This window comes from Pangasianodon hypophthalmus, chromosome 3 (assembly GCF_027358585.1).
Source record: "Pangasianodon hypophthalmus isolate fPanHyp1 chromosome 3, fPanHyp1.pri, whole genome shotgun sequence".
NCBI lineage: Eukaryota > Metazoa > Chordata > Actinopteri > Siluriformes > Pangasiidae > Pangasianodon > Pangasianodon hypophthalmus.
The window spans coordinates 20,784,523-20,800,593 of NC_069712.1; the positions used below are offsets into that span (position 1 = coordinate 20,784,523).

Consider the following 16,071-nt stretch of genomic DNA (forward strand, 5'->3'; position numbering starts at 1 on the left):
AATGATGAACTTCTCTTGGAGACTGATGACTTTCCCTTTCTCCTCCCTTCTCCATCCTCCTAGTGCTGCCTCTCTCCCACCCCCAAAATTCCACCGTGCTGTAACAGGGCTGTGTTCCATGACGTGACGTATCGCAAGGCAACTTGTAACCGTCATCACCACTTCCTAAATCGACAGCACAGGAGAGCTATAACAGCTCTGTGGGATTTGAGAGCACCCAATCGCCATTATTGCGGTGCATTTTGAGGCAAGTGTTTCCACTGGCACCAAGTGTACCAGATATTCCAGTCACACCTCATAAAGCTCAACAAACAGTAACTATATATATTCTCAAAGCTATAAACAAATGATTAAACTGCCTGACAAATGATTAACTGTTTCTCAAACATAACCCACCAGTCAAGGCTTTGGAGAGATCACCAATTCACTGAGTATGATTTGTGGTTAATTTTATACTTAAATGTAGTATAATTTTATCTTGTGTCTGTACAGACAACCCATTGTCTTTAAAATGCATAATTCAGCAACTGCATGAGATGATTCTTCTTTTAGTCAATAAACATGTCATTGTCTATTCAAAAAGACTTAGTGTAAGTAGACCTATGAATATCTCTGAGCACAGAAAGTAATGTGTTGTAGTCAAGGAGATACCTCAAGATTAAACTGAGTCTATAGTGAGTCTAAAGTGCAGCTAGACAGATAAAGACAATATTCTGAAAAAGCTTTCTCAATGTAGATAGAATACAGGGTTATAGGACAGTTAACGAAACAATCAGTAGTCACTGCAATATCATTAAGAGTATTTAAGCTCCCTCGACAAAAAATTTGCACATCCACCAACAGCAGTGCGTTTTTGTGCAATGTCAATAGGTTGAGCACATGGCTGAATGTAACTTTAACATAAAAACAGAGAGTCAAGCTGTTGGCCAGACTCTGAGGCTGCATTTTGTGCTATGTCCAAGCAGAACAACACGGACACTCCCATTTTCCAAGATGATAACTGTAGGAGGCACAGGGCCAAATCTGTGTATAACGTATTCAACAAGCATGATGGGACACTGGGATCCCATAGAAAATCTGTGGGATGATTTGGAACAGCAAGCGAAACAGTAAAACGGGTACTCATGAGCTCTAGCTGAACTGTGCACCCATTCTGTAGAAGAGTGGGATCTCAAGACACTAGTGGCATCCTTACCAGATAATACTGGAACTGTTATTAAGGCAAGTGGAGTATATTATGTTTATGATCATTAATATATGACACATTAACTCTTTTTTGTCCAGGGAGCTTATTTTATTATTAATTTTTTTTAATATATATATATATATATAGTGAACAGAACTACAGTGAGCCAAAATCACTGTTACCCAAATGTAATATTTTAAAACCCACAAATGGCTTCTATATAGTTGGAGCTGTACATGATGATACTTCAAAATCCTGTGTGTGTAATAATCTATTCCATCATTACATCTGAGCTAAAAATTGTATTCATATTTGAGCTTTGACATCAGACATGATGTCAATGAAAAACACACAAATCTGGCTCCATTAACTGCCGTTTATTTTTTTAGATTAGAGCCACACTTTTGTGTTGCACAAAATATGTACAAAAAGACTGTACTGTATGTGTTTTAAAACCAACATTTAATACTCTTTTGAAGCACAATGAAGCAAATTATAGAGGTTCAGTAGTCCATTATATTCTTGTAAAAAATATGTGGAAAAAAATGTCAATAACCGTTTTCTATTCAGGCTCAGCATAGACCCTTGGAGTTCATGGAAAAATCTTTTCGTACTGCTTAAAGTCCCAAACAGGAAGTCAAAAGATTTTCAGCATGTTCCTGACAATCAGCACTGTGCAGTGATCACACAAACCCACTGGGTTCCACTGGAGCTGACAACATTTTTAAAGAGGAAGAATATCACATCTATATAATTGAGCTACGATTAAATATTGAGTGTGTTTGCTGATCGTCGTGAACATGCCTTTCATGTGCTTTGATTCAGGAAGTTACCATACCCAACAGAAAGCAGAATCCAGGAAAGATTAGTTCAGGTGCAGTAAATATCAAGTTTCAGAGAAGTCTAGGAAAGACATGTGGAACATGTAAGAGGTGCTCCTGGAGCCTTCCAGGATTATAACTGATATTTGAGTTTGAAATTATGCTTCCTTCGGGGTGATTCTTCCTAAACAGAATTAAGACACAGTTTTCTACTGCCAGTCAAATCATAAAAAATACTAATATGTAACTGTAAACATGATACTAGATCTTGTCGCCTTTTAGGCATTTACATAAGAGCTCAGTCCCAGCTCGCCCCATGTTACACATGGTTTAGACCCTGGGCAACCAGCAACAGTCATGATGTGGTTGAAGTGAGTAATGAAAACAGATGCATACTTAATCTTTTTACCCACCTTTCCTATAATAACCAGCAACCCTTTCCCTACCAACCATTCATTTCTATATAAAAGGAAGTTTAGGCATCATACAGATGCAGTAAACAAGCTGTTTCCCCCAGTTACATAGTGAATAACAGACCAAATTTATAATATAAAGAGGCCTCCTCCTCTGCCCCAGACACCCTAAAGGCTGGAAGATGGGGCAGAGGAAAGGTTTGAAGCTGGCCCTGCGCAAAGCCTAATATTATCTGCTCCGGGTCAGCAGCATCTGCAATTATCCAAGGCCTGTTTTCAATTTTAAAAGCACAGCCACAAATTCCATTTTTAAAAAAAGACTGCACAGTGGCAGACCGGGATTTTATAGACATGAGAAGGAAGATATGTGGTTGATGAGACAAAGTGCCATTTGAATGCAATGGTTGTATTACTTGAGACAAAATAAAGAGAGAGAAAGCAAAAGAAAAGAAGCAATAGAAAGAAAGAAGAAATGGAAAAAAGAAGGTTAACTGGTGACATAGTGTTTAGTAGAAGGTTCTCCATAGAGGCTGTAGAAGTCGGGGTGCCTGTGGCTCTGTGAGGTGCCAATCCAGTTGCCGCGCACTGAGATGTTCTGCATTGGCTGGGACATGGAGGGAGCTGGCGGGGGCATTGGGTGAGAGAACTCCTGCGCCCAGGCGAAAGAGGGTGAGCGCGAGTAGGAAGGGTGGCCATGGTGTCCGGACACAGAGGGCATGCTGGAGCAGTAGCAGTTGTCCACTGTACACATGAGGATCTTACGGCCATTGTATTGTGGCAGCATAGCCTGCTGGGTGGAGCCAGCATTGGGGTAGTGGGCGGGACTGAACACTGAGCTGGAATGATGGACAGGCTGAGCATCACTCACTTCTGTGCCGCCGCTGTTGAGGCTCACAATGTGTCGAGCAGAGCTGCAGGAGGCCACAGATGGCCCTTCATCGGAGCTAGTACCTGGAGCCAGGAACTGCTGCTTGTTCACAGGACCTGACGAGGATTCCATGAAGTTCGCGCTGCTCTCAGGGAATGCAGTCGAGTGTTTGCGCTTTTCTGATCCTGAGCTGCTCACTCTGCATTGGTAGACAGGAACACTCTGGAAAAAGTGCGCAGGAGCGGCGAAGGGTGCTGGACACAGGACATACAAGATCAGAACAGAACTCACAGCTCAAAGGGGTTTCTAAAAAAGTTGACTTGCAGCAGCGATATACCTTCCAGAATTTTGCGTAGGTTCTTCTCCTTTTTAGAAATCTCAGCGAGAAAGACTTTAGAGTTAAGGTGACCTGCATTGTAGGGAGGTAGTGCACTGTCTATAGATGTCTGAGATCTGGGAAGAGAAAGCATTCAAACATTTATCACTATGTTTTAAACAAACAATTCCTGGCATTTTAAAATGTATTATCTAGTCTATCTTACCTATCCAGGAGGATTTTTACAGGTTTTGTGTTCTAGAAACAGAAAGAAACAGAAAGAAACATTAAAGGAAAATAGGCTGTAAGCTGTTTTCTTACTGCCGCATTGTCTGTGAGCATAGAAAATTCTGAAAGCTCAGATCTTTTGACAAACACACTGCGCTGAAGTATTTCTCACAGGTATGGCCACATTCACACTGTGCATTTATGTGAGTGAATATGAGCATGTGGGCGTTGGCGTCTGCGGGGGAGATTTACAGCACAGAGCAAGCAAGAGAGACAGATAAAGAACAAAAAGAAGGTGGGGGTTGAGGGAAAGAAGAAGAAACATGCCTCACCTTCATGAAGTTGATATTCTCTGCCTTGTCAAACAAGACCTGGACAGAGCTGAGCATCTTCTTGGCCTCCTGGCGCCGCTCATTGAGCTGCAGGACCTGTCTGGAGTTTTCCTGGCAGAACTTCGATCGTGACTTCTCTAGCACATTCAGAGCCTTCCCCAGGTCCTCCTCTAGGAGCTGTTGCATTTTCTGATATTGTAGGCGCACCTCTTGTTTCAGCTGAGTCACCTTATCCTGCACACACAACACAGGATGTAACAAAACAAACATGTACAGTACTGTGCAAAAGTTTAGGCAACCAAAATTTTTATACAGATTTTGTCTATGATCTTTATTTTATGACTTCTTCATTAGCACTGAAGATATTTGGGTTTGAGATCAAAAGATGAATATGAGACAATAGATAAGAATTTTAATTTCCAGATATTTACATCTTAATTACATCTAGATGTAAATAATATTAACATCTCAAAACGTAGAACATGACATCTTTTGTTTGAACCCACCCATTTTTTTAAGTGATCAAAAATACTGGAACATGTGACTGACAGGTGTTTCTTGTTGCCCAGGTATGCCCTGTTAGAATGATTAAACAATTAATAGTTCTGAATGTCTACTCTTGGTTTGAGCCATGGGTTTCGTCTGTGAAGACTACATTTTTTGTTGAAATGGATAAACCAACAAGCCCAGAGAGCTGTCTATGGGAGAAAAGCAAGCCATTTTGAAGCTGAGAAAAGAGGGAAAATCAAGCAGAGCCATTGCACAAGCACTGGACATAGCCAATACAACAATTTGGAATCTCCTGAAAAAGAAAGAAACCAATGGCGTACTCACAACCAGACATCAAACAGGTTGGCCAAGGAAAACAACAGTAGTTGATGACAGAAATATTGTGAGAACTTTGAAGAAAAACCTAAAAACAACAGTCAGTGACCTCACCAACAACCTCCACAGGCGTGAAATTATCAAAATCCACTGTTCGAAGAGCACTTTGAGAACAGAAATATAAAGGCCATAACCACAAGATGCAAACCACTCATCAACAGTAGGAATCAGAAGGTCAGATTGGAGTTTGCAAAGAAATACAGAGAAAAGCCACAAAAGTTCTGGAACCAAGATGAACCTCTACTAAAGGAATGGAAAGGCCAAAGTGTGGAGAGAGAAAGGATCTGCTCATGATCCAAAACATACAAGCCCATTGGTCAAGTACGGTGGAGGTAGTGTCATGGCTTGGGCTTGCATTGTTGCTTCTGGAATGGGCTCACTAATCTTTATTGATGATGTAACTCTTCATGGTAGCAGCAGAATGAATTCAGAAATCTACAGAAACATTCTGTGTGCCAATTTATAGAGAAATGCATCCAATCAAATTGGGAGAAACTTCATCATGCAGCAAGACAATGACCCAAAACACACTGCCAAAACAACAAAGGCCTTCATCAGGGGAACAAAGTGGAAGGTTTTAGACTGGCCAAGTCAATCACCAGACCTTAACCCAATTGAGCAGCATTTCATCTTCTGAAGAGGAGACTGAAGAGAGAAACCCCCAACAACTGAAAGAAGCTTCAGTACATGCCTGGAAAAGCATGACAAAAGAAGAATGAAATAGTTTGGTTACCTCAGTGGGTTGTCAGCTTGACGGAGTTATTGCAAGCAAGAGATATGCAACCAAATATTAAGTGTTATTTATTTTCATTTAGTTTAAGACTATCTGTTCCTATACTTTTGCCCACCAGAAAATGGGTGGTTTGCCATCAAAGGTGCCATGTTCTAAGTTGTTTAACACATCTAGATGTAAATATCAGGAAATGAAAGCTGAAATTCTGATAATCGATTATCTTATATTCATCTTTTGAGTTCAAAGCCAAATGTCTACATAGCAAATGTATAGCAAAAAAAAAAACAACAAAAAACAGAATTGGTCTTGCCATTCTAATACCTTCAGAGAGGACTGTTTACTGCATGTGCACAACATGCCTAATACTATTTTTATTAGAAATTTTGATAAAGAAACAAGACTTTGACTGTTTAAATGCTTTGTTTAAACTCAGAGAACATCCAGATTTGGTCAAACCTCTCCTTTGTGCATTAGTTCTTTGGATTAGAACTTCACTTTAATTTGAAATCTTAAAAAAAAAGCAGCAGGTACACACTGATATTTTTCCCCAAGCTGGACAGAAGTAAACATAACAAATCCCAAAAGGCAATAAGCCGTACCACAGACGGACCATTTTATACAGAAAATTTACAATATGAGATGAAATAGATGTGAGGGGACAAAGGGAGAAGGAAAGGGAGATGTTGTGGGGGTGCATCTATGTACTTTATATCATTACCTCCACCTGCCGTTTGTCTGACTCCAGCTTGTACAACAGCTCTTCGATGTCCTGCACTCGATCATCGATGCGATCCTGCTGCTTCATCAGCATGTGCTGAAAGACAATGAGAAAACCAACATTTTATTTCCCCTGTCACATACAGACTGGATAACCCTGTTATTAATAATGAAACATTCTATATCAAAGTCATTTGATATCTGAGTATATACCATATATATTACAGGTGGTGCAAATAACTTCATGTGGGATGAGGTAAACAACATATTTAGTCTGGACAAATAATTAATTCTGAAGGCATTTTAATGGGGAAGAATTTTAAGTGGGAATAACATGCAAGGAAATCAGGATGTACGAGGGTCAGGTCTCAAGAGAAGGCCTGCAGAACCCACCAAACATAAACACAGTATTTTCAGTCACCTCTGCAGAGCAACCTCCAATATCCTGCTGCCTGTTTCAGCATCTCTATGACAACCAATCCAAGCAACCATATTAAAGCAAATGAGGAAAACAAAAGCTGCCAACAATGAGACTAATTAATCCAAAATACTCTGTTTTTGAGCATGCAGGCACATTTGCCCATCTGATTCTGCCCCTTATCATTAGGCGTCTGGACGAGTTTTAAATTGGATCTGGAAGAAGGCACTAACCCCCAAACATTCCCCATCCCCCAGCCAAATCAAAGCATGTCAAAGCTTGGCTTTTATAATCCCCTCCATTCTCTCTCCCTCTTGCCAGCAAGACTGAGGGAGAAAACACAGCACCTAAAAACACACAGAATCCACAACATACACTACACAATGTTCCAATTCAGTTTTAATCTGATAACAGTGTATGCTATACATGCAATGGATAGCCATGGCCAGGAAAAGGGAAGGCAGCTGTCATGACAAAAAATCTTGTGCTCATGTGTGTTTACATTAATCAACATGAACATAGAGATGGAGAGAGAGAGAGAGAGAGAGAGAGAGAGAGAGAATGAAAGAAAGCATGGTTGTCTTGTGCTTTCTTTCTTTTGTTTGTGCTCATTTCAGTGTCAGTAACAGATTGTTGGTTGTGCAGAGTTTTCAGGCCTTGTGTGTGTGTGTGTGTGTGTGTGTGTGTGTGGAGAATGTGTGTGAGAGAGAGAGAGAGAGAGAGAGAGAGAGAGAGACTGAGAGAGAGAGAGTGTGTGAGACGGCTGTAGGGTCACTACTTTTCCAGGGAGTGTGAGCGAACATTCTTGGGGCCTCCAGCAACCGAGCCTCTAAAAACCTCAGCACAAGTCTCTAAGAAAGACTATTTTATTTTGCAATACACATGAAACTTTTCACAAAACAATCAAAACAATTTTTCTGAGAAAATGAGGCAGCATTTCATCAAGATTATTTTAATGTTTAGTGTAGTCCTTTAACTCAAGCTAAGCCTGGTGCCATCTGTGGTATCAGAACCAGAATTAGTCAACGGGTTATTCAATAACCATAAAGTGAGCACAGGAAATCATATATCAAGAGCTCAACAATGGCCAAACCCCAGAACATGACAAATACGCTCTGATTGTGACGGGAAGTACAGCAAATTACTGCTCTCCTGCTAACACACATAGCAGCGTGTTTCTAAAAGAAGTCTGAATATTATTCTACAGTTAGAATAGGCTATGAGTGTTGAGATGAGTGTATCCATATACCGTATTTCCATCTGTCCCACTTTCTCCCATTTCAAAACCTCACAGATGTGCAGACATGCTCTATGCACTCTTTTTGTTCACAGGGCTGAAGGTAACATCTAAAGACTATTTAACGCAACCAACAGTAAAAGCCGTTTTTTTATGATAAATATAAGCTTTTTAATTGCAGTGATGCAATGAAAAGGCTTTTTGTAGTGTTTTTAAGCTCTTAAAGCTGAAGTACATGGGAATTCAGGCACAGACCAGAATAATCTGGTTGCTATGAATGTGTAAGGGGTGCCTGTGAATTTCACAGCTAAATGCTGAGAGAGAGTTGATTTATTTCTGCAATTTGTCAGAGAGTGCCCTGTGACTCAAAACAGCCCACTTACATTGCAAGCAAAGACAAAAGGTCATGCATCAATACAATGCAAAGCTCTGAAAAAGGAGTGTGAGTTTACAGTGGGAATGAACACTTTTACTGTACATTCTATACTGTATTCATTCATAACGAGATGTTACTGGACATGAAAAATTAGATACTTCATGACTGTTCTCTAGTGAATAGTAACCATGACTCCTGGCTCAAAACATGTCCAGAGCCCAGAGCAGTATTAAAGGAAAGGTCAACACATTTCAGACTCTTCCTCCTCACAGCAGGTCTGTGGGAAGCATCCCATCGATCAGTGAGCTCAACTGACTACATTCTCTGACAGGCATGCTGTGTATTCATTGCTTTACAAAAGCTTTTAGAGGAGAATCAAAATGGAAAGTTCTACTATATCATCGCTGATTGGATTTTCAATCAGGTTGTTCCTGTCCATGAGATCACACTGAATCAACTGAACCAACATGTGGCTACTGAGATGAAGGTGACATGATATCAGGCAAAAGAACTGACCACATGAATTAGACCAGAAAATATAGGCCATGCTAAAAATATGGCATTGCATTTAGCACTGATTGACACTCTTATAAGATTAGAAAGGATGTGCCCAATGAGTAGATTAAGCAATGAATATCTAAGCTCTCTTCACTTACTGTTACAGTGCATGGTAAGTAAAGGTAAGACGTACATATACAGTCAGGTCCATAAATATTTGGACATTGACAAAGTTATTGTTATTTTAAGTGTCTACCACAGATGAATATGAGCTCAGAATGCAAAGCTTTAGCTTTAGTTTGAGGTATATACATCTGAATCAGGTGAACGCTGTAGGAATTTCAGCAGTTTTTATAGTTGGGCCCCCCCTTTTTAAGAGACCAGAAGTAATTGAACAATTGACTGCTCAGCTGTTCCATGGCCAGGTACGTGTTATTTCCTCATTTCACTTTCGAGTCACAAATGAAAGATCTAGTGTTGATTTCAGGTGTGGCATTTGCATTTAGAATCTGTTAGTGTTAACTCTCAATATAAAGTCCAAAGAGCTATCAGTGCCAGCAAAGCAAGCCATCATTAGGCTGAAAAATCAAAACAAACCCATCAGCAGAGATGGAAAAAACATTAGGCATGGCAAAATCAATTATTTGGTAGATTCTTAAAAAGAACGAATGCACTGGTGAGCTGAGGAACACCAAAAAACCCAGAAGACCAGGAAAACAACTAAGGTAGATGACAGAAGAATTCTTTCCCTGGTGAAGAAAAACCCCTTCACAACAGAGGTACGCATATCTGTGTCAGAGTCAACAACCAAGAGAAGCCTTCACCAGAGTAAATACAGAGGGTTTATCCCAATATATGGACCACTGGTCTCAAAAACAGGAAAACCAGAGTGACAAAAGCATCAGGATGAATTCAGAAGTGTACTCAGATTCAACCAAATGCTTCAAAACTCACTAGGCTGTGTGTCACAGTGCAGATGGACAATGACCTGAAGCATACATCCAAAGCAACCCATGACTTTTTTGAAGTAAATAAGTGGAATGTTCTGCAATGGCAAGTCAACCACATGACCTGAATCCAATTGTGCATGCTTTTCAATTGCTGAAGGCAAAACTGAAGGCAAAACAACCCATGAACAAGCAGCAACTGAACACAGCAGCAGTAAAGGCCTGGCAAAGAATCACCAGGGAAGAAACCCAGCATCTGGTGATGTCTATGGGCTCCAGATTTCAGTCATCGACCACAAAGGATTTGCAAACAAGTATTAAAAATGACTTCTGATTATGTTAGTTTGTCCAAATACTTTTGGTCCCTTAGAAAAGTGGTCAACTCCTATATACCGTGGTAGACAGCTAAAATAACAACAACTTTGTCAATGTACAAATATTTATGTACCTTGACTTACCAGTGGCCACAGTTTGATTGGCTAATGAGCTTGTATACTCAGACGTCCTGTGTGTGTGTGTGTGTTCATTTCTCCTTTGCATCATCCTTATTTTCTTACCTGAGCTTGCACTATTTTGCCTTTCATTCTAGGAAATGAGTAGAAAGGTGACCTTTCAAAATCAAGGGTCACTTGCTCTTAGGCACAATGAAGACCTCAAAAAGATTATATTACTTTCACATCCTTTGTTCCAGACATTATACATTCTGCATATTACCACTGAATCTTGTATCGTTTCACTGCGGATGTGAGCAGAACAAATGTGGTTCATAGCATGCGTGTTGTATTTAATCATGATTAAATACAATCATGACAACTGCGGGGTCATCAATTAATTACACGTAATCAATTGCAATAACGGTGGCCTCAGGTTTCAGATTTCCTCGATTCATGTTTACATGTTAACTTGCTTTCTATGCTGGCCTATTCATTCATTTATTTTGGGTCTAATGATTATATTTATTTATATTAAACATGACAGAAGGAAGCAGTCTAATTTTGATCCAAAAGCTTATCCATATTGCACAATGTAGGTTTAAAACCATAACATGCAATAAAAGCACAATAATGGTATTTCTAAATTGGCTGAATGATGAACAAAATAATTCTGATTGTCATGTTAACCATTATCGAGGAGCTGTGAACATATCCGCAAAACATCTGTGGGGAAGTTTAAAGAGGTTTAAAACTCACTTAAGCAAAATGACCAAGGAAATGCAAGGAAGTGCAACATGCTCTACCTTCCCACACCCACCAAAACATTATCAGATGTCCAGGTAATACTTTTACCTCAGTGCTATCTTTCATTTTTAAATCACGGCTACCCCTTTCATAAATAGCCATGATTTCCTAAGTTTTGAGGCATCTGAAATCTATTCAGTACTGCATTTACCAAAACAAGTACAACGCTGTTGGGACTTGTTTGTCTGCAGATTTCATTAATTCCACTGAAACAATTCTGTGAATCATAAATCATATTTCTCAAGCTTTTCGAAATCCTATTAAAATATGATAATGGTTCAGTTGACAAATGATCAAATTTATGCTGAACTGGCTCCCCACCCAGCATCAGATCTATGTCTTACAGTACCATGTATTTCAAATGCCTGTGTTAAGAGTAAAAAAGTCAACACCATCCACAAGGTTTTAAATCATCTTTCCTCTCATCCTGGCAGTCTTCCTACTGCAGCCACAAGAAAACAAGGAGAACTGAAAAACAAGGAGATGGGGCATAAAGAAATATGACAAGGGCAAGGGTTGAGCAGCACAAACCCTACTTCCTCCAGGGGCTCTCATATGATGTCATCCTTAACAGGAATGAGAAGGCACTTGTGTTTGAGGGAGTAACTTCCTGCCTCTGCCTGGAACTCACACTCTTATCCCCCACAACTGTACAACTGCTTGGGTCTGTCTTTCTCATTCTCATTCTCCCTCTCTCTCTCTCTCTCTCTCTCACACACACACACACACACACACACACGTGTGTGTGTGTGTGTGTGTGAGTGTGTGTGTTGCTGAACAGAGAACAGAAGGATGTGTGTGTCTTCCAACAGCAGCTGTGAGGAGCACAAGCTCGCCCCCCTAACTCACCCCACCCCAATTTGCTGAGTCTTGGCTGCCTTAGGACCTATGACACATTGCCCATCTGAAAAGCATTCCTCCACGCATCCAGGAGTCACGCCTGCCAAGTCCGGCAGCAGCTCACCTCACAACAGCTCATTATTCTTTGTAAAGCAGCTGCTGAACCACCATGTAGTCTTCCTCACACACCTTAGTGTGTCTTAGCTACTTTTCTCCACTACACATCTGTCACATGACTGGATAAGGGAACACTGGGAAGTCCCATATATTCAGTTGGACTTAACTTTTCAATTAGAGCTATATGATTAGACAACTGAAGGCACAATTTAGAATAGATCTATAATTTCACAGGATACTGGCTTGTCAGCTCCAGCCTATTCAGTAGTTAATACCTCACTGTAAAACACTGAAACAAAAAGGGTTAGTATGTACAGTACTGTTCATGCTTGTTTTTTCCGTTTAACGTTGCTTTATTAACACTTGTGGCAGAAACTAGCACACACCTCCATACAGAAAACTGCTTCCAGTTATTGGGCCAATCAGATAATAAGAACGCATTAGCAGAAGCGGGTCCATGCAGTATACACAGTGTATGAGGAAGGCTATATATGGTATAGAGGAAGGCTATATATGGTATAGAGTAAGGCGTGGAGATCCAGACATAAACAGAAACATTAAATGAGGTGTTGTGATGTTGTTGTTGTGATGACATGCTAACAAAGAGGAAGTATGTAAGATCACAGTAGGCCAACAATGAATGATGTGTGCAACTTGGTCATCAAGGTTTTAGGTTTTAAAAAATATCTGTGCCTCAATTGTGAAACTACAATCTTAGGTAGCTCTTATGTTTTCTAGTGTGTACAATTTCATACTATATTATAATTTCTCTTATTATTATAAATTGGATAATGGATTACTGGATGTGGTGGCATATTGATACAGTGGGTAGCATTACTGCCTCACAGCTCCAGGTTTCCCCAACTCGATCCAAAACTCGAATTACTGCCTGTGTGGAGTAATGCATGCTGTACCCGTGTCCGCAACGGTTTCTTCCTGGTCCTCTGGTTTTCTCCTCCCTCCCAAAACCCTGCCAGGAGGTGTATTGGCTACACTAAATTGCCCCTAGGTGTGAATATGCGTGTGCATGAAACCCTACGATGGACAGGCGTCCTGTTCTGGGCGTTCCTACGTTGGTGCCTTGTGATCTCGGCAAAGCTACCGTCCTGGCTTACTTTAACACATCTTTTTTAATTTCTCAGAAGACTGAAGAATGAGAACACTGCTTTGACTTGGCAGTGCTTGTGTGTTGGTGCTTGGTCAGAAAATTTGCCCTCCTTCCATGAACTCACAGGTCAGGCCAACATTTTCACTGGGCTATTTTGAAATATTTGCATGTAAGTAAGAAAAAGAAAAAAAAAAACATACCCAGAGAAGAGAGGGGGACAACTTCCACTCACCCTTATATCATTCTGACGCAGCTCCACGTCGCAGACTCCATGTCCATGACCGACTGCACATCTGGAGAAGCAGCAGTACCGACACACGGCCACCTGCTCGGTCTCGCAGTGATACAGTCTGTATTCATCATGCTGGGGGCAGCTCCAGGCTCGCACGTCTTCAACATCCACCAGCAGATGCCCGGCATTTGAAGAAGGTTGCTGAAGGTGTGTTTGAATGTGCGACTGGCAGCAGGGCGCGTTGCAGCGCAGGCAAACTTTCAGCGCCGGAAGCGCGGGTCCCCGTCTGCACAGGATGCACTGCAGTACAGCCGGTTCCTTCTCAGTGTTCAGGGCGTTGAACTTCTCCACGATATTGATTAGCTTGATGTTCTTGTCGAGGCTGGGCTTCTGTTTGTACGGCTGATTGCACTCCGGACACCGCAGAATACCCACGTCTTTGGCCCAGGCCTCGCTAATGCAGCCGTGGCAGAAGTTGTGTTTGCACGGCAGCTGCACAGGATCCACGAACACATGCAGACATATGGGGCAGATGAGCTCCTCCTCGAAACAGTTCTTCCAGGCCTCGGCCATCTCAGCTGCCTGGCCAGAAGACATGCAGGCCAGTTTGAAGTTCGAGCCTAATAAAACTGTCTAAAACAAGTCGCCAGTAAGCCGGCGCGCCGTTTCAGTCATTCTCGTGTTCCTCTTAGAAGAAGAAGAAGAAGAAGCGTGTGACTGTGCTTGTCCACACAGGCGTACAAGTGTGCATGAACAGCTGTTGATAAGTCTCCATGCACGGGCCAGGGAGCGCCTCGATTCCGCCCCTGTTCAACTTGTCAGCAATCAAATTCCGCAGCTGAGCCAGAAATCAGGGATCTGCCCGAGTGTTGCAATCGGATCGCGACGGGCATGTTACTGAAAACCTGCAGGGGTTTCTAACAAACCAACCCGGAGTCCTAGCTCTCCAATACGAGACGCCTCTGTCCTGACGAGAAACATTAGTTTGGCTGTGTGAGTGCTTGTTTTGATGAGAATGCAAGTGCACAGATTATTACACTGATCCCAGTCAATTATACAGCCTTAAAAAAACAGACAATATAACAGTCAAAAGTTGGTAAAAGCGCAAAACCTTCTGAAGGCTGGACTTTTAACTGAACTATGCTTTAGGACTATGCTTTGTGTGGGAGTTTAACATAAGGATGTGCTCTGGAAGTTCATGTCGGATGATAAATAGCTGCATAGTCTATATATAGATATAGAGATATAGATAGAGATATATACACGTTTCTCTAAAACAAGGCTCTAAATGCATCCAATCATGGACAAAGTTTGAAGCACACGTGAGTCGAGCTAGCTCAGAATATCTCCAGTCCTGACACGGTGTCACTTGTGTCCTGTGCAGTAAATCATGTATAAATTATACATTTCATTTGCGGCGTTATGACTCTTACCTTGGCAGCAGAACAGGCCTCTACAGTGTGAGTGGCGCGCGCAAGGTGCTGACAAATAGTTTAAAAAAATCAGTACGAGAAGCAGAGAAGTGTGTGTGTGTGTGTTTTTAATCTAACTCTGTCAAATGTAGTAGTAGTCGTGTGGGTATCCTGTGTGTGTGTGTGATTTTGAGCAAGTCGGGCGGTGAAATGAGAAAAAAAAAAAAAACGCCTCCGTGTCCCGTAACCTTACAATGTACAGCAAAACAAAAACAACAACAAAAACACCGTCTAAGAACATTAATGTGCGTTATGAAACATCTCCACAGAGCTCGTGCGCGCTCGCTCTCTCTCTCTCTCTCTCACACACACTCACACTCACACACACACACACACGCAAATCTCTTGATCAAACTCCGCTCTAGCCTCTGTAAAGCTATTCTCTTGCTATCTACAGTCGTTAAATGTTAAAGGCTTTTCCGAGATGTCCTGCCTTTCCATGTTCAGTCCCAGTGTTTACCTGCTCGCAGCTGATAGCTTCGTCTCGCGATCATTTTACTTCAAAACAGCGAACAGCGTCACGTCAAGCACTATTTGTTCAAGCTATCTCGCTTAAATATTTATGTATTTTAGACAGATACAGTTCTTGTTCTTAAAGGGGACAATAGCGTTTTGCCCTTGTTATCGTTTACTGTCACCAGCCATCTTTGTTTTCCTGCTTTTAAAGCGCATTTAAAGCGGCGTATCTGTTTATTTTTCTTCTCATATGTGTGTATACTCCTTTATTAAGCTGTAGCCGTCCAAACCAGAAATACCCCACTGACTGAGCGATGGGCTGCAAACAGCAGAATCAGCCTTTAAAGTGGTAGTCCATAAGCAATCCAGTGGATTTCCGCCGTATTCCAGTCTGTGTTCATGTTATTATTTATGATTTTTTTTTTTCTTCTTTCAAGCAAATCCTTGATGAGAGGAATGCAGGCACAGGACTGCAACTCAGGATACAGTTCACATTTACACCCCCTCCTTTCCTTGGTCACGTGATCCACCACGGACTTGATTCATAGAAAGGGGCGGGGCGACTGGATGAGGGGCGGGGTCTTATTTAAAAGGGCAACTTCTCCAGAGAAGTTTACGGATTGCTCACAGGAG

General features: G+C 41.4%; 1 protein-coding gene across 4 annotated transcripts; it reads right to left on the reverse strand.

The window, feature by feature from the left end:
• Window positions 1-1,548: 1,548 nt before the first annotated feature.
• trim8a (tripartite motif containing 8a) lies at window positions 1,549-15,957 on the reverse strand. 4 transcript variants are annotated; one of them, XM_026940791.3, is made up of 7 exons: window positions 15,443-15,957; window positions 13,511-14,472; window positions 6,501-6,596; window positions 4,165-4,398; window positions 3,831-3,862; window positions 3,626-3,741; window positions 1,549-3,542 (listed from the first exon to the last, which is right to left on the reverse strand). In XM_026940791.3, exons 2-7 carry the CDS (start codon window positions 14,105-14,107, stop codon window positions 2,908-2,910), a joined length of 1,710 nt encoding a protein of 569 aa, XP_026796592.1. In that variant the 5' UTR covers window positions 14,108-14,472; window positions 15,443-15,957; the 3' UTR covers window positions 1,549-2,907. The 4 variants fall into 4 exon arrangements, with proteins under 4 accessions (XP_026796592.1, XP_026796583.1, XP_053088548.1 ...); XM_026940782.3 differs by having other exon boundaries at window positions 13,511-14,477; XM_053232573.1 differs by having other exon boundaries at window positions 14,944-15,957.
• Between the last annotated feature and the right edge of the window lie 114 nt (window positions 15,958-16,071).

What these genes read in the sequence shown, in the direction of transcription:
- trim8a (XM_026940791.3), bottom strand. Translation starts at nt 14,107, where the DNA reads ATGTCTTCTGGCCAGGCAGCTGAGATGGCCGAGGCCTGGAAGAACTGT. An exon ending in TGCGTCAGAATGATATAAGG is followed by an intron (nt 6,597 to 13,510) that starts GTGAGTGGAAGT and finishes ATTGTCTTTCAG; the next exon opens with CACATGCTGATGAAGCAGCA. An exon ending in GTAAAAATCCTCCTGGATAG is followed by an intron (nt 3,742 to 3,830) that starts GTAAGATAGACT and finishes TTCTCTTCCCAG; the next exon opens with ATCTCAGACATCTATAGACA.